The sequence below is a fragment of the Balaenoptera musculus genome, chromosome 1 (assembly GCF_009873245.2).
Source record: "Balaenoptera musculus isolate JJ_BM4_2016_0621 chromosome 1, mBalMus1.pri.v3, whole genome shotgun sequence".
In the NCBI taxonomy this organism is placed as follows: domain Eukaryota; kingdom Metazoa; phylum Chordata; class Mammalia; order Artiodactyla; family Balaenopteridae; genus Balaenoptera; species Balaenoptera musculus.
Window position 1 is genome coordinate 27,839,236 of NC_045785.1, and position 22,269 is coordinate 27,861,504.

At 54.3% G+C, this 22,269-nt stretch overlaps 2 protein-coding genes across 6 annotated transcripts; both read left to right on the forward strand.

The window, feature by feature from the left end:
• The first annotated feature begins 4,705 nt into the window (after positions 1 to 4,705).
• GJB3 (gap junction protein beta 3) lies at positions 4,706 to 9,794 on the forward strand. 4 transcript variants are annotated; one of them, XM_036848879.1, is made up of 3 exons: positions 5,079 to 5,220; positions 5,617 to 5,718; positions 8,151 to 9,794. In XM_036848879.1, the coding sequence occupies exon 3, from the start codon at positions 8,185 to 8,187 to the stop codon at positions 8,995 to 8,997; it is 813 nt and encodes a 270-aa protein (XP_036704774.1). In that variant the 5' UTR covers positions 5,079 to 5,220; positions 5,617 to 5,718; positions 8,151 to 8,184; the 3' UTR covers positions 8,998 to 9,794. The 4 variants fall into 4 exon arrangements, with proteins under 4 accessions (XP_036704765.1, XP_036704774.1, XP_036704756.1 ...); XM_036848870.1 differs by lacking the exon at positions 5,617 to 5,718 and having other exon boundaries at positions 4,706 to 5,220; positions 8,151 to 9,790; XM_036848861.1 differs by lacking the exon at positions 5,617 to 5,718 and having other exon boundaries at positions 7,999 to 9,794.
• Positions 9,795 to 16,825: 7,031 nt separating this feature from the next.
• GJA4 (gap junction protein alpha 4) lies at positions 16,826 to 19,511 on the forward strand. Of its 2 annotated transcripts, none has more exons than XM_036848830.1 (2): positions 16,826 to 16,900; positions 18,002 to 19,511. In XM_036848830.1, exon 2 carries the CDS (start codon positions 18,019 to 18,021, stop codon positions 19,018 to 19,020), a length of 1,002 nt encoding a protein of 333 aa, XP_036704725.1. In that variant the 5' UTR covers positions 16,826 to 16,900; positions 18,002 to 18,018; the 3' UTR covers positions 19,021 to 19,511. The 2 variants fall into 2 exon arrangements, with proteins under 2 accessions (XP_036704725.1, XP_036704735.1); XM_036848840.1 differs by lacking the exon at positions 16,826 to 16,900 and adding an exon at positions 16,944 to 17,531.
• The last annotated feature ends 2,758 nt before the right edge of the window (positions 19,512 to 22,269 follow it).

The window sequence follows — 22,269 nt, forward strand, 5'->3', positions numbered from 1 at the left end:
AGAGAAGCCACCGCAGTGAGAAGCCCGCGCAGCGCGACAAAGAGTTGCCCCCGCTCGCCGCAACTAGAGAAAGCCCGCGCACAGCAACGAAGACCCAACGCAGCCAAAAAATAAATAAATAAATAAATTTTAAAAATAAAAAAATAATTTTAAAAAAAAGAGCAAAAGGGTGATAACATGGCGTGAGGTCTGGGGGTGGTGAGAAGGGGTGGGATCCCAGGACACATGTAGAATGGCTGAATCCCGACTTCAACTCAGAGAAGTCCTGGATTACCTCTATCTGAGGATAAAGTTGGGCAGAAGTTCCAGGTCACTTGGGATGTCTTGGAAGGAAAGCAACATTCTAGCCCAGATCCTGGGGCATCTCTTCCTACCCACAGCCCCAGACACACTGCAGCAGGACTGGAAAGCCCCCATGCTTCCGCCAACCTGCTTTCCAGAGGGTTGTGCCTGCCTCACCTCTGTGCTCAAAGGTAGAAAGGGCCTTCAGGCCCAGGAGAGGGCCCAGGTCCCTGCCGCGCGCGAACACACACACAAACACAAGAAAATCCCAGCAGGAGAGGGAAGCCCTCGCCCGAGGCCTGGGCAGAGTTTCAGACACAGGGGCTCTTGCCTGGGAGCAAGACCAGCTGGGCCAAGGTCTGAGCAGGAAGAACACAGTGACAGGCTTCAGGCCTGCTGCCCCCGGAGAGCAGGTGCAGGCCCTGAGGGGAGTGGGGTGGCCTTGAGGGGAGTGGGGTGGCCAGGGCAGCTGCTAAGCCCTGGTGCAACACAGCCCTGCCCTGAGGCAGGAGGATGGCCTAGATGGCCTCCCACATACTCCCCTGCTCAGGAAGCAGAAACTTGTAGTGGGCCAGCAGGGCCTGGGGGTCCTCAGAGCCTCTTCCTGGAATGGGGACTCTTCCAGCTCACTCCAGAAAAAGCAAAGGCCGGTTGTTGGGGGCGCTGCCTGATGTCAGGAATGAGTGGTGGCATCTGGCAAGGTCGGAGTGATAGTGAAACTGTGCACCTCAGATTGGGACTTGTGAACCCACGTGCCAGGACTCGAACTCGGACAAAACCCACAGTCTTCCAACTGAGATCACACCCCTGGTTTCAGGACTTAATGAAGCTCAGGTTCTTGATGTCTTATCGCAGAAAGAATTCAGTGAGAGACAAAGTGATAGGTAAGAAGTGGATTTATTTAGAGAGAAACACTCTCCACAGACAGAGTGTGGGCCATCTCAGAAGGTGAGAAAGGCACCAGGGTATGGGAGTGTCACTTTTTATAGGGGTGGGTCATTTCATAGGCTAATGAGTGGGAGGGGTATTCCAGCTATTTCGGGAAGGGGTGGGGATTTCCAGGAATTGGGCCACCGCCCACTTTTTGATCCTTATGGTCGGCCTTGGAACTGTCATGGCGCCTGTGGGTGTGTCATTTAGCTTGCTGACGTGTTACAGTGAGCGTATACTGAGGCTCGAGGTCTAGTGGAAGTCGACTTGTCCGCCATCTTGGACCCACTTGGTTCTAATCAGTTTATGTCATGTCCTCGGGCTATGTCATTCTTTCACATGTTGTGCCCTGCCCCCTTCCCTCCTGTTACAATAGGACCTGGGCAATCAAATCACCTGGTCACCAGAGCAGATTAACCCAACCACGCACACAGCCACACATGCACACAACCTCACAAAACCCTACCAGCCACTTCCACAAGCATGCACATTCACAACCACACACACCAAGCATACACACCTACGCCTCATGCTACCCCTTCGACACCCAGCTACCCCAACTCACACAGTAACAGACAGTCCTCACACACAACCTTATGTACGCCCAACTTTTACTTTACAAATAGAACTTGTAGAACTGATGTCTACAACCAGTGAGCTCCCTACTCTCCTGGAAATAATTTCAAAGAATGAAGAGTGACTGCTGAGGAAGTGGGTGAGGTCTCTTCAGGTGGGGTGACCAGGGAATACCCCTGTGAGAAGGTGAGACCTGAATAAGGAGGAAGAACCTGTCAGCTGAAGAGCAGTCCAGGCAAAGGGAAGCGCAAATGCAAAGCCCAGAAGGCTGGACTGAACATGGACTGAACATGCTGTTTGAAAGTAGGCCAGTGTGACTGGGGAGCAGTGATCAAGGGGACGTGTGATGGGAGGTGAGTCAGGACTAGGTCACTTGGGGCTTTGTAGGGCAATGTCAGGAGAGTGGGTGCTAGGATAAAAGTAAAGGTAAGCCACTGTAAGCTTTTAATAGGCGAGGGACATGATCTGATTTATATCATTAAAGCACTAGTTTAGCTAGAAGAAACCATGGAAGAAAAACTTTTTTCAGTTGTCAGAGGGAGGAAGGCATTTCTAATTATGACCAATCCCAGAGGCCATAAATGATAAGATTGATACTCTTGACTACGTAAAAAAATGTTTAATTCTGCAAAGCAAAAACCCCATAAGCAAAGTCAAAATACAAGTGTCAGACTTGGAGGGGAGGGTGAAATCCTTGTTATTTGCATCATAGACACAGGGTATATTTCTTTAGTATGTAAAGAGCTCCTAGGAAATCAATAATTTAAAAAAGGCAACCACCCAACAGAAAAATGGGCAAAAGCAAAAGACTTCACAGAAAAAGAAACACAAGTGGCCCTTAAGTGTATGAAAATATGCTGATTCTCACTCATAATAAAAGAAATGCAAAATAAAATATAATGAGATACCACTGGCAGAGATAAAGTTTGCTAATGCTCTATATTGGCAAGAATATGGGGAAACATGCACTTTATGTCTGATGGTAGCATAAACTGATACATCTATGGAGGGGATTTGGCAATATCTATCAGAACTTTAAATGAGCATACTTTAACCCCAAAATTCCACTTCTAAGAATATATCCTATAGATACAATAAAAAAAAAAATGTGTTCAGTGATGCTTATCCAAGTGTATTTATTGCAATGATGTTTACAACAGAAAGAAATACAAGAGTGAAAACATCCTTAATTTTCATCAATATGGGAGTGATTAAATATATTATAGTGCCTATGCTATTCAGCTGTTTGTTTGTTTGTTTTAAGAGACAGCTCTCCATCTACTATAGGGGAAAATGAAATACTATTCAAGCATTAAAAAAAAAATGAGATAACTCTATATCTACTGATAGAGGAAATGTCCTATATTTTGTTACATAAAAGGACATGAAAATAGCCAAGTGCAGAACCGTGTACACAGCACACCTCCATAGGGTAAATGGAAATATAATCTACAGAGTTGAATATGCAGTTGATCTCAGGAAGGAAAAAACAATAACTGGGAACCGAGTGGTCAGGTGGGCAGCCCTGATACACAGTCTGGTGTTCAGGGAGAAGCACTAGAAATGTGGGACTCAGCAGCCAATGGATAGTATTGGAAGCCTGAGGACTGGATGAGCTCACCCAGGAGAGAGGTGGCTGAGACAAGGATGTGAGGCCTCCGAGGTACAAGGAAACTAGGAGTGGGGCGTCAAGGAAGCCAAGGGAAGAAAGTGTTTTGAGAGGGAAGGAGCAGTCAGCTGTGTCAGGTACTTCTGAAGGTGCAGGAGGAGGACAGAGACATTACTGTCGGATTTATCACCCTTGATAGGGCTGTCTTTAGTTATATGGTTGGGTGAAAACATTGTTCAACGGGTTGAAGAGTGACTAGGAGGTGAGGAAGTGGGGAACGGGTTTTGCTCTGAAATGCAGCAGAGCCGGAGAAGGTAAGGAGCAGGTGGCAGTCATGGACCCCCCACAGGACACCATCATACTCACACATAGTCCCACACTGACACGTGCACAGAAGCACCCGGCCCACCCCAGCACTGGTCAGTCTCAGCAATGATTTTCAAAGTAAAAGATGGCCTCTGCCCTGTGGTTTTGCCCTATCCAGAAACTCAACATGGCTGAGGCCTCCAGAGCTGGCTCTGCTCCTGTGTGACCCAGGGCAAGTCACATAACCTCTCTGTGCCTCGGCTTTCTCATTCATAAAAGTGAGAAGGATTGTACCTTCCTCATCTGGCACTGTGGTGATGAAAGAAAGCCTGAGGGACAGTGCCGGGACCAAAGATGTCTCTGAGTCCCCAATGCAGTGTTTGTTTTCTACCAGGAGTAGTAGGTAGGGGTGATGGTGTAATTGATCTTTCCAAGTTTGGAGTTACTTTTGAGAGTAAAAGGGGAGGCTGTTAATTACACCAGGGCCACAGGCATAAACCAGTACAGTCCTGGGAAGATGCCATGTATAATCACCCTCCAGCTAGCAACACCATCTCTGTCCAGACAGGGAGTGCTCAGGCCCTTTGGTGACTAAAATCCCGGGACTCCCGGGAAGGCCGGAAACCCTGGGGGTTCCCCGACCAGGCTGAGGCCCCGGGGCTCTCATTACGTTCCTAGTCGTGGCACACTAGTAAATAAGACCCTTGTCCCCAGAGCCCAGCCCAGCCCAGCCCAGCCCAGCCGCAGGCCCCGCCTCCCTCCGCAGGGGGTCTAAAGCAAAGGCTCCGCTCCCTCACCTCTCTCTTACCCCCGCCCCACACCGCACACGGGATTTGCCCCCTGCAGTAACTCCAGGCAACTGCCTCCCCCCATCCGGCCCTCACCCCGGGACAAAGGATCCCCCCATCTCCTTTCCAGGCGCAGTGCCCCTTCCTGCTGCGGGCACAGGGTCTGCCCCCCACCCTGGTTCTCCAAAGTGCCCATGCCCATTCCAGGACGCGGAGCCTGAGCCACGCACCTACGCGGGGAGGGCAGCCTCCGGGAGTGGTCGAGACCCAGCGCCAGGCGGGGACCGTGACCCGCAGGGCGCGGACACAGTACCCGTGGTATCGCACGTGGGCGAGTCCCGATTGCAGTCCGTCCGGGGACCACTTGACACTTAACAGTTTAGAGCGCTTCACGCTCCAAATCTCATCGGACCCTTTGCCACAGCCCTGCCCAGGGCCACAGATGCCCCCGTTTCACACATGAAGAAGAAGCCGAGGCTCCGAAGGGCGTCAAGCCCGGGAGAAGGTTGCCGGGGGAACGAGTGACAGCATCGGGACTAAAACCCGACCCTCTGCGGTGGGCGGCTCCCGAGCTCCTCCCCTGACCCTCCCTCCTCCACGCCGCCCCCGGCTGTGCCTGCCGCCCCGCGCCTCGCCGCCACTGCAGAGACGCGGCTCCGGCCCCGCTCGCCTCCGCTGCGGGCCTCGAGGACGCGGGGTCCCGGCCCCCCGCTGGCCGCGCCGCTGCTGGTGAGTGCGGGGCGCCTCCCCACCCCGCGCCCACGGCCGCTGAGCGCTCCCCAGCGACCCCGGGCGGGGAGGGGGCTTGATCCTGCCTTCGGGCCAGGCTGAGACTGGCAGGTGAGGGGATGGGAGAGGAGGTCGAGGGAACTAGCCCCACCCCACTCCCCACCTGCCGTCTCACCCCTCGGTTCTGGGCGGGGAGGGGGCTCCAGCTGCTGAAGGTTCCCGGACAACCCCCTCCCCCGTCGGCAGGCTCCCAAGCTGCCTGGAATGGACGGAAACTTGGTGCTGGGGCGGCTGGGGTGGGGGGTGGAGAGGGGAGGGGAGTTCTGCCCCGAGGAGGGGGCCGGCCGGCACTGTGGAGTGGCGGCGAAAGCTGGGCGCGCCTTGGTCCCCGGGCAGGGGAAAAGCGGATAGCTGGGAGCTGCTGCTGGGGGACCGCAAAGGGGACCAGAACCGGCTCCACCAGTCCCGGGCCCGGGCTTGGAGGGAAATTCTTTGCCGGTGAGTCGCGTCCCTAGGGTGTGTTAGGCAGGACTGGGCAGACAGGACTAGAAGGTGGAAGGTGGGGGCCCAGGAGGGGGCAGCCCCCAGGTGGGCCGCCCTGAGAAGGCTCAGGTGGAAGCACCTGTCAGGGCCCCTCTCCTCCTGGGCTGGCAGACAGGGTTCCAACCTCCACTTCAGTCTTCTTGAACTCTCGCCAGGGGAGTGGCAGGCTGGGGAGGGAATGGTCTTTTACGACTCTTACCACAGCTCAAGAAAGTAGGAATTATTTCCCTTTAGAGATAAGGAAAGAAGGTCAAAGAGATTAGGAAAACTTGGAAGTCACCCAGGTAGAAGGGGTAGAGCTGAGGCTTGAATCCAGATGTGACTCCACGCTCAGTACACATCCCACCGCCCCTCCCCAAAGGACAGGTCTTAGAAGGAGCAGAGTTGAGGGAGACACTTTTTTTTTATTCTAAGTATGTTACTGTATGCTGCTGCCAGCGCATATAAAATAATCGCCCTTGTGAAACAGAAGTTCATGAAAATGCAGAGGTAGAGGATTAAACAAATACTTTTTTTTTAATTTTATTTATTTATTTATGGCTGTGTTGGGTCTTCGTCTCTGTGCGAGGGATTTCTCTAGTTGCGGCGAGCGGGGGCCACTCTTCATCACGGTGCGCAGGCCTCTCACTGTCGCGGCCTCTCTTGTTGCAGAGCACAGGCTCCAGACGCGCAGGCTCAGTAATTGTGGCTCACGGGCCCAGTTGCTCCGCGGCATGTGGGATCTTCCCAGACCAGGGCTCGAACCCGTGTCCCCTGCATTGGCAGGCAGATTCTCAACCACTGTGCCACCAGGGAAGCCCTAAACAAATACTTTAATTCCCACTGGTAATTAAATTCTGGGAAGAAAATAAAGGGGACAGGAGCAGAGTGACGGGGAGGGCAGGGGCTTCCAGATCCAGGGTAATCTAGGGTGGCCTCTAAGAAGAGGATATTTTAGCAGAGGCCTCAGTAATGAGAAGGATGCAGCCATGCAAGTTTCTGGAGGAAGAGCATTCTAGGCAGCAGGAATAATTACAAAGCCCCAGAGGCCCCCATTGCGGCCCGAGCAGAGAGGCAGGTGGAGAGTGTAGGAGAGTAGGGTGAGAATGTAGAACCTGGGGTTTTATTCTAAGTGTAATGAGAAGCTAGTAGAAAGTTTTAAACAAGGGAGTGACATGATTCAGTTTAATGGACTCTGCGGGCACAGGAGCAGACACTTGAAGGCCAGCCAGGAGGCTTTGGTCATAATACCAGCAAGGGTGATTGCGGTTTGGAGCAGGGGGTGGTGGTGGAGGGGTGAGAAGTGGTGATGCAGGGGTGGACCCTCAGTCAGCATGCATGCTCAGAGTCACAGAGCAGCTCCAGGAGCACTCACGTGTGCACACAAGCCCACACGTACACACGGAGAGGCACATGCTCCCAACACCCTTTGCAGCATGTAGACACTAGGTGCACTCAGGCAGACCCACCTGTCCACACCCTCTGAGTCATTCCAGGACTGGGAGGAAGATGTGTGATCTGGGGACCTGAACAAAGCATGACTCCCCCCCACAAAGCTCTGGCATCCCGGATTGCTGGTGTGTCTGGGGCTCCCCCAGGTTCTGGCACAGGGAAGGGGGGTGTCCCTAGATTTTTCCTGGATCTGGTGTCCCCAGGAACCAGACCATTACCCTCTCCATGCACGCCCCCCAACCTGAATTGGTCTCCCAACTTCACCACCCACTGCCTGTGGGACCTTGGGGAGATTATTTCCCCTCTCCAAGCCCCAGTTTCCTATCTGGGGTTCATCACCCCAACTTCACAGCATGATAGCGAGGCATCAACGAGGTAAGTTTTGAGAACCTGGTCTGGCGCAGGCATCCAGCAGAGAAATGGAGAGGAGGCGGTGGACAGCCCAGCCTTGAATTCAATTCTAGTTTTAAATGAGTGACTTGACCACTCTAGATTTCACAATGGATAGCCAGCATTTATTGAGCACTTACTGTGTACTGAGTGCTTTGCAATCATTTTCTCATTTGATTATCAGTTTCTTCATCTGTCAATGAGAAGCATAATAGTGTCTACCTCACAAGGTCCTTATAAGGATTAAATGAGATCCAGCACATAAAGTATTTAGCTCCTTGCCTGGCTCATTGTAAATGCTCAATAAATAATAACTGTTATTATCAGCAAATGCACATTCCCTTCCTTCCGGCATATAGCTCTGTGACTTTGGGCAGGTTACTTAGCCTCTCTGTGCCTGTTTCCTCTCTGTAGCTTAGGAAGAATAACAGTCCTGATCTCATAGGGTCGTTGGGATGATCAAACGAATCCATCCACATAGAGAACTCAGAACAGCGCCTGGCACATAGTAAATGCTCTATAAATGGCATCTACTCGTTCTCAGACCGGTTTTCCCATCCTGTCAGGCGGGCACGGCCCCCAGCGCCCCCACCAGGCACCATGGACTGGAAGACGCTCCAGGCCCTACTGAGCGGGGTGAACAAGTACTCCACAGCCTTCGGCCGCATCTGGCTGTCGGTGGTGTTCGTCTTCCGCGTGCTGGTGTACGTGGTGGCTGCGGAGCGCGTGTGGGGGGACGAGCAGAAGGACTTCGACTGCAACACCAAGCAGCCAGGCTGCACCAACGTCTGCTACGACGAGTTCTTCCCCATCTCCAACATCCGCCTCTGGGCCCTGCAGCTCATCTTCGTCACGTGCCCGTCGCTGCTGGTCATCCTGCACGTGGCCTACCGCGAGGAGCGGGAGCGGCGGCACCGCCAGAAACACGGCGACCAGTGCGCCAAGCTGTACGACAACGCGGGCAAGAAGCACGGCGGCCTCTGGTGGACCTACCTGTTCAGCCTCATCTTCAAGCTCCTCATCGAATTCCTCTTCCTCTACCTGCTGCACACTCTCTGGTACGGCTTCAGCATGCCCCGCCTGGTCCAGTGCGCCAACGTGGCCCCCTGCCCCAACATCGTGGACTGCTACATCGCCCGGCCCACCGAGAAGAAGCTCTTCACCTACTTCATGGTGGGCGCCTCCGCCGTCTGCATCGTGCTCACCTTCTGTGAGATCTGCTACCTCGTCTTCCACAGGGTCGTGCGAAGCCTTCCCAGAAAGAGCGGCCCCCGGGGCCGCGGCCCCCCGTCCTCCGCCAGCCGGGCCTCCACCTGCCGCTGCCACCACAAGCTGGTGGAGGCCGGGGAGTTGGGCCCGGATTCCGGCGACGACAAGCTATGTGCTTCGGCACCCAACATGACCCCCATCTGACCACGGGCTGGGGAGCGATCGTGGGGCTGCCCCTGGGGACAGGCAGGGAGGTATTGTGCCAGTGGAGCTGTCCTCCCGGTGCTGCGGGGCCCCACTCTGAATTCACTACGCTATTCAATTTCACCTTGAGCAGATTTTTTTGAGCGCTGGGTACTGTGCTGTCTATCTGGTATAGGTCACACCACAGGCCCACTGGCAGCCCTCCTGGGAGAAAGACAAGCGAATTAACTACTGCCTGCAAGGGGACACTTAGAGGACTCTGCTGGGCTTCACCTAAGCCAGGAGGGGATGATCAGGAGAGGCTTCCCTGAGGGAGGAGTGTTTAAGAGAGGTGAGAAGTGCTTCCTAGCAGACAAAAGCAGGTGCAGAGGCCTGGAGGCCACAAAAAGAAAGATGCTTGCCCTGGGTCTGGTGAGATGTACCAGACCAAAGGGAATCTTCACTCCTTCGGGAGAAGCACCCAGATTCCTGGGATGGAAAGGAAGTATCCTCCCAGCAGTGGAGGTCTGGAGGCTGAGAGTAAGCCTGGGAAGAGAAGGCAGAGGCTCTGGTGACACCAACCCCGGCTCGAGACACCCAGAGATCCTCTGGGTCACCACTGCCCTTTGGGAACCCCCCCTCCCATCTTATTCCTCCACCCTCAGGCAGCTTTGCTCCCATCTTCCTCCCACAAGTGTACTCAGTCTGTTGCCAGCCTTTCAGACCCTACTCTCAGGGACTTGAGGTGGATGTGCTGATAGGAACATCCCCAAGGCAATTTATTTGAAATCAATAAAGGCTGTCTTTTATACAGGTTGACTCTCTTCTTTTCTCGCACACTCCCACCCACAAGACCCTGAGGGCAGAGAAGGTAGCCCCTCAGAAGGGGAGAATGCTCCATGGCTGGAGCTGAATTTAGGCTGGGGCTGGGGTTGACCCAGGAGGGATCTGGGGCGGAACCTACAGATATACATGCTGTGATTGTAGATGTGGTCACAAGAGGGCGCTGTGCTCCCTCTACAACAGCACCTCTGGCCCTTCATAGTGAGGCCCTGCCCTGAGCACACACAGTCACAGCCCTCTGGTTGCAGACAAACCACACTCCTTCCTCCTTTGTAACCCAGTCACCGCCATCCACAACGTGCATCCCCACCCTGTGTACACAAAATCCCTGTTATTCATACTCTCACTCCTGTATGCTCAATACAGGCTCCTCTAAAGGCATGAAGCCCCAGCCTCACCCAAGCACTATCCAGCTCCTTCCATTGTCCCTGAGCATTTTCTCCACCCCAGGCCCCTGGCAGACACGAGGACTGCACAGGGGAATAGGACCTGAGCCCAAGGAGGTCAGAGCCTGGGGGAGACAGACACACTCAGCTCCTGCACTAACCAACCCCAGGTGGATCCCAGCCCCGCTCCCAGCACTGTGGGATGACCTGAAATTTCGGGAACACCAACATCCAAGCCAGGACAGGATGGAAAGCAAAAGGGGGTGCAAGGCTATACTCACCCAGAGGAACATTTAGTATCTATCAAAGCCAAGGCCAGGAGCCAGAAATCCAGGAGGCAGTGAGCCAAGAGCCAATGCAGGCAGGGAAAGGACGGGTCATTGTGTCGACAGGACAGGCTGGGGTTCACCTTTGCTCTCACGTGTGGTCGTTACTGGCGTGCATAAGCCAGCCAAGTTTAAAGGGCCCGGCTGGGCTGACACTCACCTCCCAGGTTAAATCATAGCTTAACCACTTCATGACCACAGCTTCACCATGCTGCACCTTGGGCAGGCTTTCAGAACCTCAGTCTTGTCATCAATACAATGGGAATTTTATCAGTCAGGGTCTCAACAGGAAACAGATGGCACATTCAAACCAAGCAACTTCAAAGAGTTTCCTTGAGGGACTGTTTTTGAAGGTATAGGCATGATTAAGGAAACCCATAAAAGGTACCCTGGGGCTAGTACCAGGGTAGCAATGGACGGGTTGCCACACAAAGGCTGCCAGGATGCATCTAACCGCAGCAATCAAATAAATACCATGACTTCACTCTACCATCTCCTACTCACCTGCCAGCGGCTCCCACTGACCCAACACAACCAGAAACCAGAGGGCACAGAAGCCTATTGAGGCAGTCAGTAGGGGTCAGCCTCCCAGGGCACAGAGCAGATCTGAGGGGCAAAAGGAACATATTCAGCCCAGCACTCAGGACAGTATCCACTCCTAGGATTGTTGTAGAGATAAAAGGATACAGTGTCATAACATGTTAGTTTAGCGCTAACGTATCCAGTAAATATCCAGGCACAACCATGCTTAGGAAAGTCTCTGCCTGCTGCCCAGGCCATCTCGTGTGTCAGTCCCAGCTTGGAGTGGATGGTTGCCAAGGTCCCAGGGAGGGGTGATCTCTACCTATTTGCTGTCTTGCATTCCAGCATCTTCCAGGACGGTTCCCACTGCCTGGATAAGGATGGCTTTGAGGTCAGAGCAACCAGAGAACAACATCAGCTATCCCAGCATGGACTGAGCCTCCAGTCCTGGTCCCACTTCTCCAGGCTGCGGGCCAGGACCACAGACGAGGGAATATTCCAGCCCTAAGCGTCCCACATTTGGCCTGAGAGTTGTCCCCAGCAGTGCCGCTCATGCTTTCCATCCAGCATGTACTGAGCTACTGTTCACCATGCAGAGTCCCCAGCGCACGTCTCATGTCCCCTGGCCTTCTCTTATGAGGGTACACACCTCTACCTCCTCTTCCCCCCATCACGTGAGGATTCACTGCAAGCCTCCTTCAACAGTGCTTATGATTATGACTTAGATTTCATATACACACACTTCCGAGTCCACATCTACTGCATGATGTGACAGCCACTCTGCAGCCCAAGGCAAATAGATTATTTTGTATTCATCACCCTGATCCAAGCCCCTTGGTAGGGACTAAAGGTTTGTGTCTCCCCCAAAATTCATATGTTGAAATGTTAACTTCCAATGTGATGTTATTAAAAGGTGGGGCCTTTGGGAAGTGGGGTCAGGAGGATGGATTTGTGCTCTTATGAGAAGAGACGCGAGGGGGATGGTCTTTCTCTCTCTGCCATGTGAAAACATACTCAGAAGACAGCCCAATATAAACCAGGAAAAGGGCCTTCACCAAGAGCCCAACCAGGCTGGCACCCTGATCTTGGACTTCCAGCCTCCGGGACTATGAGAAATAAAGTTCTGTTGTTCAAGCCACCCAGTCTGTGGTATTTTTACAGCAGTCCAAGCTGAGACACCCGCATCATCTCTCACCTGGATCACTGCAATAATCTCCCTGCTTCCTGCTCCTACTCTGGGAAGCAGATGCTGCAAAAGAGAGGAGTGCAAAGGGCATGCTGGGGAGGAACAGCTGTGAATGGAAAGGGGAGGAAGCAGGACCGAGCGACAAGACCCGTTTGTGGGAGCTTTGTGTCCGTTAGACAAAGATGGTCGGTGAGAGGAATCCCACACTGGATGGAAATGGCTGGACCCTTGACCATGCTTGGCTCAGCCATTGCCTGGGGCCACCCCAAGCAGAGCCTGGCCACCTGCACAGCTGAAGCAGACCTGGAGGCTGTCAGCTGGCCAGACTCCGCACAGCTGGGCAGAGAGTCCTCCGTTGAAGGGGGAGATCTGCATCCACCACCCCCTCCCACAGTCTATTCCCAGTACAGCAACCAGGGTGATGCCATAAAACCTAAATCAAGCCCTGTCACTCCTCTGCCCCAAACCTCCAAAGGCATCTCACACTGGCCTTTAGGGGCCTACAAGACCTGCCCCACCTGTTCCCTTTCTGAACTCTCATCTCTTCTCCTTGCTGACCTCACTGAGTCACGCTGACCTCCTTGCTCTCCCTCAAGCAGGAAACACCAGGCACATTCCTGCCTCAGGGCCTTTGCACTCTCTTTCCCTCTGACTGGAATGTGCTTTCCTCCGGAGAGCCACAGGGGTCCCTCCCTTCCTTCAGGGCCCGCATCAAAGGTCAGCTGCTTCATGAGAATTTCTCCCTTCTTCTATTCAAAATTGAAACCACCACCCCCTGCGCCCTGATCCTCCTTTCCTGCTTTACTCTCCACCTAACAAGTATCACCAGCTAACACATTCTATATTTTGTCTGTCTCCCTCCAGCTAGAATGTAAAGCCCACAAGACAGCGATTTTTGTTATTGCTGGTTCCTGGTTGATCTCCAGTGTCTAGGACAGAGCCGCAGCACCAGGCAGTGCTCAGTAAATAGTTTGTTGAATTCATAAATTCGTACATGAGCCTGGGGCCCTGCTAGGTGCTGGGCGTGTAAACAGGACTCAGCTGCCTGCCCTCAAGGGGCTCACAGACTAACAGGGGAGGGGTAAAGACAAAGACAAGTAAACAATGCACCCTGGGTGGGGGGAAGGCAAATGGGGATGGTTTCATGTGTATAGAGTTTCAGTTTTGCAAGATGAAAATGCTCTGGAGATCTGTTGCACAACAATGTGAATGTATGTAACACGACTAAACAGCGCACCCAGGGGCAGTAGGTGAGCCGCTGAGAACGTAAAGGCTCATCTAATCCAGAGAAGGCCGGCAAGGGGACTTCTGGGAGAAGAGACATGGAGCAAAGTCCTGAACGACTGTGGGGCTGAGCATGTGAGGGTGCCCCAGGCAGAGGGGACAGCATGGACAAAGGCAAGAGTCAAGTATGGCTGGATCACTGAGTGAAAGGGGAAGAGGGAGGAGGCTGGAAAGGTGGCTGAGGCCAGGAGGCAAGGGAGAGCCACAGAAGGGTTTTAAGCAGGGCAGCGTGTGGTCTGATTTCTGGGGAAGGGTGGGGCTGGGCTGGAAGCCAGGAGACCAGTTGGGAGGCCACTGAGATGGTGGCCTAAACAGGGTCAGGGCAGTGGGAACAGAGGGAGGTGTGGGGATCTAAGGATGTTTCCCAGGTGGAATGGCCAGGTTGTGGGATTGTCTTGGTTGACCCCGGCTCATCCTTTCCAGGAAGGGGAGGGATCATTCAAACTCTGACCTCCAGAGCCCCTAAGGAAGGGGTGAGGGTGAGGGCAGTTCCTCCCTCCTTCTCAGTAGCTGGGATAAGAAAGGCTTTGGGAGGGCCTGGGCCCAGCCACAGGAGAGGAACTCTGGGAGCAGAGGCTGCAGTGGGGGCGTGGTGAGAACCCGCCTCCAGGGACCTCAGTTCTCATGCCCTCAGGGGTCAGAATTTCGTGGGCTTCTTGTCAGCTTTGGAAATCCAGGAGACTCAGCTCGTCATGGCCCTGAGGGACAGTCCTGGAAGGGGAAGCCAGCCTAGCCTGATCCTGAAGTTGAGGTCTGAGCTGAGCCCACCACACTTGCTGCCCCAGAGGTCCTCCTGCGAGGGCTGAAGGCAGGACCTTGGGGCGCCCACCCTGGGGCACCAGGAATCCAAAGATTGAATCCTGTTGTGGAGAAACACAGGACCTTTCTGACACCGGCCCCAGGCCTTGGACCCCACCTGCCACATTCCCTTTCCTTAGCTGCCCTATCCTTCACCAACATTCTGACCCCAGCTCCCTCCCTCTCAGCCCTTTCTGCTCCCACCAAGACCAACCCACTGACCCTTTTTGTCACAAAAATGTTTTGTTACAACGTTTTTAGCCACCATCCATTGGAAAACTTTCTGTGTACTAATATTATGCTATGTGCTTTGATTGGATCTCCCATCAGCCCTATACAGTAGGAACTATTACCTCCCCAATCTATAGAGGAAGAAACTGAGGCACAGGGGTTTAAGCAACGTGCCTAAGGGCACAGAGATAAACAGAAAAGTCTCAACTTCTAGGCCCTACTGCCTCTCCCACCAAGGCCGGTGAAGCCTCAGGACCTCGCAGCCCCCAGTCCTTGGGCCTTTGCTCATGCTGTTCTTCTGCCTAGAATGCTCTCCCCCAACCCCCATCTGGCTGACGAAAGCAAGTTTCACATATTGCAGTATGGGAAAGTCATTCTGGCTTGTACATGAGTTAATTCAAATTTTATGCTAACTAAAACAGCCTGTTTGTGACCTATCAAACCTATGTTGTTCATCTGCTTAAATTATTAAAGAAAAGGGTGCATTGACCAGAAGTAAAGAATGTTCATGTTAAAAATAAAGATCACGGGCTTCCCTGGTGGCGCAGTGGTTGAGAATCTGCCTGCCAATGCAGGGGACACGGGTTCGAGCCCTGGTCTGGGAAGATCCCACATGCCACGGAGCGACTAGGCCCGTGAGCCACAATTACTGAGCCTGCGCACCTGGAGTCTGTGCTCCGCAACAAGAGAGGCTGCGATAGTGAGAGGCCCGCGCACCGCGATGAAGAACGGACCCCGCTTGCCACAACTAGAGGAAGCCCTCGCACAGAAACGAAGATCCAACACAGCCATAAATAAATAAATAAATAAATAAATAAATAAAATAAAAATAAATAAAGATCACACCACGCCTCCCTTCCTGGGACGCCAATGCTGCTACTCCTTCGATGATGACTCCCTTCCCGGGTGCCAAGGCCGTACGGACTCACTGTGTGCTGTTGATCTGTGGTTTTGGGGGGTTGGGGGCTTTTTGGTTTTTGTTTTTCTTGAAACCTTGAAGGAATGTATCCCTGACTTGTTTGACGTTCTTTGTTCTGACAAGATATAAACTGTACTGAAAACCATGCTTCCCCAGAGCAGTTCCTGAGTTCTCTGAGAGGCTATCTCCTGGACAAGAATCCTCAGTTTGGCTCAGATAAAAACTCTTTTCTATTCCTACTATAGATTGTTGATTATGTCCGTCGACGTGGCTAACGCGGTCTCCTCCAGGAAACGTTCCTAACCAAGTCCCCCTGAGTCTGGTAGTTCTCAGGAGAACTTAGCGCATTTACTCTAACCCAAGGGCTGATATGCTCAGTTCCTGCCTCCTGCTCCAGCCAGTGAGAGACCCAGGCCAGAGACCACATCTGGCTGGTTTATGAAGTCCCCAGCTCCACATACAATGCCTGCAGCACACGAGTGTTCACAGACAGGGTGATGCCTGAATGAACAATGGCAGGCTCTGCCCACCCCTAATTCCTTTGGATGTCTCCCCCCACCCCATATTTAGAGGCATGAGAATGGGATCCAAACTAAAGGTCGGGAGAGTTCCCCCCCAGCCACCACCTCCCCAGTCTCAGGTGGTCCATGGGCACTGCTTAGTGCCCTCTGATTGTGTAGCCTGCCCAGGAGTGGGGATGTTTGAGAATTCTGCAAGAACAGGGGCTGGGTAGAGACCCCAGCTCCACCACAGATGCCAGGGAGGGCAGATTATAACCCCTCTCTCCCAGTGTGGTTCCCCATGCCCTAACGAGTCTTGATTACCAAGTCCTGGAACTGCGCGGGGCACCCCGTGGCCACCCCACAAATGAGGGGTCTTCTCCCTTCTCACCAAGGGAAAGAGGCCCCCGGGGTCAAGGAGATGCCCTTCCCTGGAGGCCCCCTCACCCTCATCCCCACCCGCCCATCCCTCACAGCCTCTCAGGCCAGTTGCCTGAGATCAGAAAGTCCTGGCTGTAATCCTTTCAAATGCAGCCACCCTGGAAAACTCACAACCCCGTAACCCCCTCCGCGAGAACCTGTTCCACAGCCAAGGAAGCTGAGGCTGGGAGAGTCTGCCGGCCTGAAGACCTCGGAGGGCAGACAGGGAAAGCAGGGGTTTCTCATCCTCTTCCCTCTCGACCCCCAGTGCCACCTCCCGGGCCCCTTCCTTGAGTGTGGCTTCAGGGAGCCTGCACCTCCCGTCCCGCCCCCACTCGGCTCGGAACAGCGCCCGCCGCCCTCCCGCCGCTTCCTGACCCCACCCCGCCCCGCGCGTGCTATTTAAGGCGCCCCCGCCGCCAGGCGCCGTCCAGCAGGCAGGGCTCCCACGGGCGCTGCTCCGGCCGACGCGCGTCCCCACCGCCACCTGGGCCGCCGGCAGGCAGGCGGTGAGTTGGGCCGGGGCGCCACCTGCCAGCTGACGAGCGGGCAGGGACAGGTTGCCACGTGCCAGGGGCTGAGGGTGGCTGCTGGGGGACCCACCGCGGCCGCGCTCACCCAGCCTGCTGGGCCAGCCTCTGTGCTAAGCCAGGCTCCTGCCTCCTTCGGTTGCATCCTTAGAACCCTAGGCGGTAGGAATAGTTATCACTTCCATTTTACAGGAGAGGAGTGCTCCGAGGTCGTCACTTATCCAAGGTCCCAGGTTGTAGAAGAGTCAGGATTTGAACCCAGGTCTGGTTCCAGAGCCTGGCTCTAAACGGCTTTGCTCCTGGGGAGAAGCACCACCCCTGCCCCTTTCCCCTACCTTCCTCCCCCCACTCTCCCCGTGACGTTCTGGGAACTTTGTGGCCTGTGCCTCCACCCTGCTATGACAGTTCCTTTCAAGAGTCTAGAATTTGGCAGCACCAGCTTTGGCAGGGGGAGGGGACGGAGAAAGGGGACAGGATCAAGTGTCGGTACTTAAGCGGCAGGTGGTCAGTATCGCTGACAGGTGGAGCTGATGCAGGGTGCTGCCTGGAGTGTCTAGCGTGCCTTCACCCACCCCACCATCAACTCAGAGGCTAGAGTGAGGCCAGCTGGGTGAGAGCTGATGGGGTGGAGAGTGGGGACCTGAGGCTTTGGGCCCCCTGAGAAGCTGAAGATACCACCACCACCACCCAGCCCCCCGCTGGGGTGGGGACAGCCTGTCCTGGGCAAAAGGGAGGAGGGGCATGGCACAGCTGTGTGACCTTGGATACGTTCCTCAAATTCTCTATTCCCTTAGGCTCAGGAGCCTCACCTTGATCCAGACCTCCTTCGGCTGTGGTCACCCTGGGACTGCAGCTGGGAACAAGAGGGACACAGATGTGACTAGACAGGGACCCTAGCTGTACCCTTGCCAGAGCTTAGCAGTCATCATCCAAAGATCTGGGTGTGAGTCCCCAGGCCAGTCCCTTCCCCTCCTGGAGCTCAGTTTCCCTGTAGGTAAAATAGGTGTGGCCGGCCTCCCTGCTGGCCTGTTGCTAGGACAGCTGAGAAAGATGCTGACAGTGTCCTCTGTCTCCCTGCAGACGGAGGCCCAGGAGCCATGGGCGACTGGGGCTTCCTTGAGAAGCTGCTGGACCAGGTCCAGGAGCACTCGACCGTGGTGGGCAAGATCTGGCTGACGGTCCTTTTCATCTTCCGCATCCTCATCCTGGGCCTGGCTGGCGAGTCAGTGTGGGGCGACGAGCAGTCGGATTTCGAGTGTAACACGGCCCAGCCAGGCTGCACCAACGTCTGCTACGACCAGGCCTTCCCCATCTCCCACATCCGCTACTGGGTGCTGCAGTTCCTCTTCGTCAGCACGCCCACCCTGGTCTACCTGGGCCACGTCATTTACCTGTCTCGGCGCGAGGAGCGGCTGCGGCAGAAAGAGGGGGAGCTGCGGGCACTGCCGGCCAAGGACCCACGCGTGGAGCGGGCACTGGCAGCCATAGAGCGACAGATGGCCAAGATCTCGGTGGCAGAGGACGGTCACCTGCGGATCCGCGGGGCGCTGATGGGCACCTATGTGGCCAGCGTGCTCTGCAAGAGTGTGCTAGAGGCAGGCTTCCTGTACGGCCAGTGGCGTCTCTATGGCTGGACCATGGAGCCTGTGTTCGTGTGCCAGCGCTCACCCTGCCCCTACCTCGTAGACTGCTTTGTCTCACGCCCCACGGAGAAGACTATCTTCATCATCTTCATGCTGGTGGTTGGACTCATCTCCCTGGTGCTCAACCTGCTGGAGCTGGTGTACCTGCTGTGCCGCTGCCTCAACCGGGGGATGAGGGCCCGGCAGAGCCAGGACATGCCCCCAGCCCAGGGCACCTCCTCGGAGCCTTATCCTGACCAGGTCTTCTTCTACCTCCCCATGGGTGAGGGGCCCTCATCCCCGCCATGCCCCACCTACAATGGGCTCTCGTCCAGTGAGCAGAACTGGGCCAACCTGACTACGGAGGAGAGGCTAGCTTCTTCCAGACCCCCCCTCTTCCTGGACCCGCCCCCCCAGAGTGGCCGGAAATCCCCCAGTCGCCCCAGCAGCTCTGCTTCCAAGAAACAGTATGTATAAGAGCCCGGGAAGTCTTGCTGCCTTTGGTGCAAGACTCTGCAGAGATGACTGGGGCTGGGGAAGCAGGTGCTTGCTGGCCAGAAGGCCTCACTGCATGTTGTTCTTGAACACCTGGGGCCTTCCTGGTGACCAGAGGGCACCATAGTTTCCCCTCCAGAATGTGGCTTTGTCCCAGGCACAGACAGAGGTAGCTTGGGGTGCTCTTGGCCAAGCGTGTTTGGGCACTGTGGTCTTTTTCACCGTGTTCAAAGGGACTCGGAGACAACTTACTCCACCCCCACCCCCGTGGAAGATTCACCTCTGCCCAGGTTGTCCACACACCCTGTCCTCACAGAAAAAGGCTGGTCGAGGCTGCTGGGTCAGCCTTGATCCCACACACAGACAGAGCCTGTGCTAGATCTGGCCGTGTCAAGGGGACTGGGGTCTTGTTCTCATCACTCCTTCCTAGTTCTGCTGTTTATCCTTCTAAAATAAACAGGACTTGACCACAAGCGAGGTGTGTATTGATACTGTCATGATGTGCCTGGGGTGGGGGGACAGCTGCTTTACCCAGGCTTCCTTTTCGGTCCTGCATAATCTGTCTTTGGCCTTAGCAATCCCAACACCAGGCAGCACCTTAAACCCTCAAACTCCTACATACTGCCTCTCAGCAGCTCTGAGTCCTAAACACTGCCTTTTGAAATGCCCCAGCACCAGCCCCCTCAACCTGCCCGTTAATCAGTGGCCAAAGCAGAGTCTGTCCCCATCCTGCCCCATGGCCATCCAGTGCCCCGGCCACACTCCCTACTGAAGTGTGCTTCCTTACTGGACACTGCTCCCCACCCTGCCTGCATGCCAGCCAAACCCTTCAGAGTCCAGCTCAAATGGGCCTGCACCCTTTGGTATTTGGGGAGGCAGGTTTAGATCACTTGCCCCCTCCTACCTTGGCCCTGTCTAGTCTGCCCACCAGAAGGAGCAACTCAACGACCTGCATCATAAATCCTCCCCATGCACCTAAAACTCACACAGTGAGAACAGACAATGGCAGTGTAGAGAGGTGAAAGGGACGGTCAGGGTCCAGTGGAGGAATCGAATCTTGCCTCTGAGTCACAAAGGTTGCAGGAAAAAAAAAATAAGCAATTGAACTAGATCTTGACAGATAAATAGGAGTCTGCTGGGGAGGGAAGAGGACACCTTATTTGGACAGAAAACTGTGCAAAGGCCTGGAGGAGGGGAACCGTTGGGGACTGAGGGGGTGCTTAGGGCCTGATGAGCCACCTAGGATGTGGGAAGTACAGCTGAGGATAAGCCCAGTGTTGGCAGAGCTGACGTGGAAGGTGACCCGGATGGAGGGAACACTCAGTGGCCCTCGGAGGCAAGCTGTTGCCTGCTGGTTGTCCTCGCCTACCCAGGGAGATCTGGGGGTGGGGTTGGAGGAGGGGATGGGGTCCATCTCACGTGGCCACATGCTTCTCCTTGAGAGCCGTTATAGCGGGTGAGCAACTTTCCCCTGTCCCATCAAGATAGGTCTTCAAAACACCAGCTCTGTATCCTTCACCCCAGAATTCACTCACTCACTGCTTACGCATCAAGTCTGAATGCTCGGCCTGATAAGTTACAGCCCTCACTCTTCCAGCTTTGGTTCCCATTGTTCCCTCTGAATCCCTGAGTTCCAATCAGACCAGCCTCCTCACAGCTCCCCAAACTCACTGGGTATGTTCTCACCCTGCTCCTTTGCCAGCCTGGAGTGCCTCTTCCCCACACTTCCAAACCCCACCAGTCCTTTATACACCTCTGTACCCTGGAAAAGGCAGAGCCTGAAGCAGAAGAAAGAGTAAGATGAGTTTTGATGTTAGAGGGTCCTCAAATTAAATGCTGCCTGTAATATGTATAAAGCCATGTGGTCTTAAGTCAATCATTTCACTTCTCCAAGTCTGAGTTTTCTCAGCTATAAAATGCAGATAATATTGCCTGCCTCACAGGTGCAAGAAATAAAAACAAGAGAAAGTATATGAGTGCACCCGGCTCCTAATGCCATGCAATAAAATTCAGCTCACCCTCTCCAGCAAGGCTATCATAGGTTCTTCCTCCTCTAGGAAGCCCTCCCCCACTTCTCCAGCCAGTCTCCAGTGATGATCTCCACCTTTCGGCAATCTGGATCACTGCTTGGTATGAGCCTATTTCATCTCCCCAGTGAGTCTCTAAGGACCGCCGGGGAGACGTTCTTCATTTACCATGGGCCTAGCCCTGCATTCACTTTGACTGTGAAGTGAGGGATTAAGTTAGACTGGGCAGAAAGTAGACTGTTCATACATTGGAAGGGCGTAACTCCAGGAGGCTGAGGTCCCCTTCCAAGGCATTCTCCCCAAGCCAGGCTGAGAGGCCAGATCTGTGGGGTCAGAGGTTGGTCTCTTAGAGCCAACCCAACCTGGGGGCCTGGGAGCCTGTGTTTCTGGTATCCCCTACCTGTCCTGGCTTGGAAAGGTGGGAGAAGACAGGTTTAGGTGAGTGAGGAGGGCATCCATCCCCTCCCTCAAAGCTCACCCACTCTGAGCTTGGTGCTGGGACTTGGGCCTTTGGTAAGGCTGGGGTTGGGTCCTAGACTGGTGGCCACTCAAACACAAGGGCAAATGGGCTGGGGGTTTAAGGATGAGGATAGTGTAGTGGGGATGGGACCACACAGATTAGGGCAGGGGCAGTCTGGTGAAGACTTATGAAATGAAGAGTGGCTATAAGCCCCAGCCCACCCCTATTCACTTCCTAAGGCTGTCATAACAAAGTACCACAGACTGGGTGGCTCCAATGACAGAAATGTATTGTCTCACAGTTCTGGAGGCCAGAAGTCCAAGATCAAGGTGTCCGCAGGGTTGTTTCCTTCTGAGGGCTGTGAGGGAGAATCTGTTACATGCCTCTCTCCTGACCTACGATGGGTTGCTGGCAATACCTGGCATTCCTCAGCTTACAGAATCATCACCACCATCTCTGCCTTTATCTTCATATGGCATTCTCCCTGTGTGCCTGTCTGTCTCTAGATCCAAATTTCTTCTTTTTATAAAGATACCATTCCTATTGGATTAGCGTCACCCTAATGGCTTCATTTTAACTTGCTCGCCTCTGTAAAGATCCTATTTCCATATAAGGTCACATTCTGAGTGGCTGGGAGTTAGCAATACCTTTTGGGGGGACACAATTCAACCCATACCACCACCCCACGGGCCCCACTTCACCTCCAAGCACTGGTGGAGGGAGGTCAAGGAGAAGGCTAATATA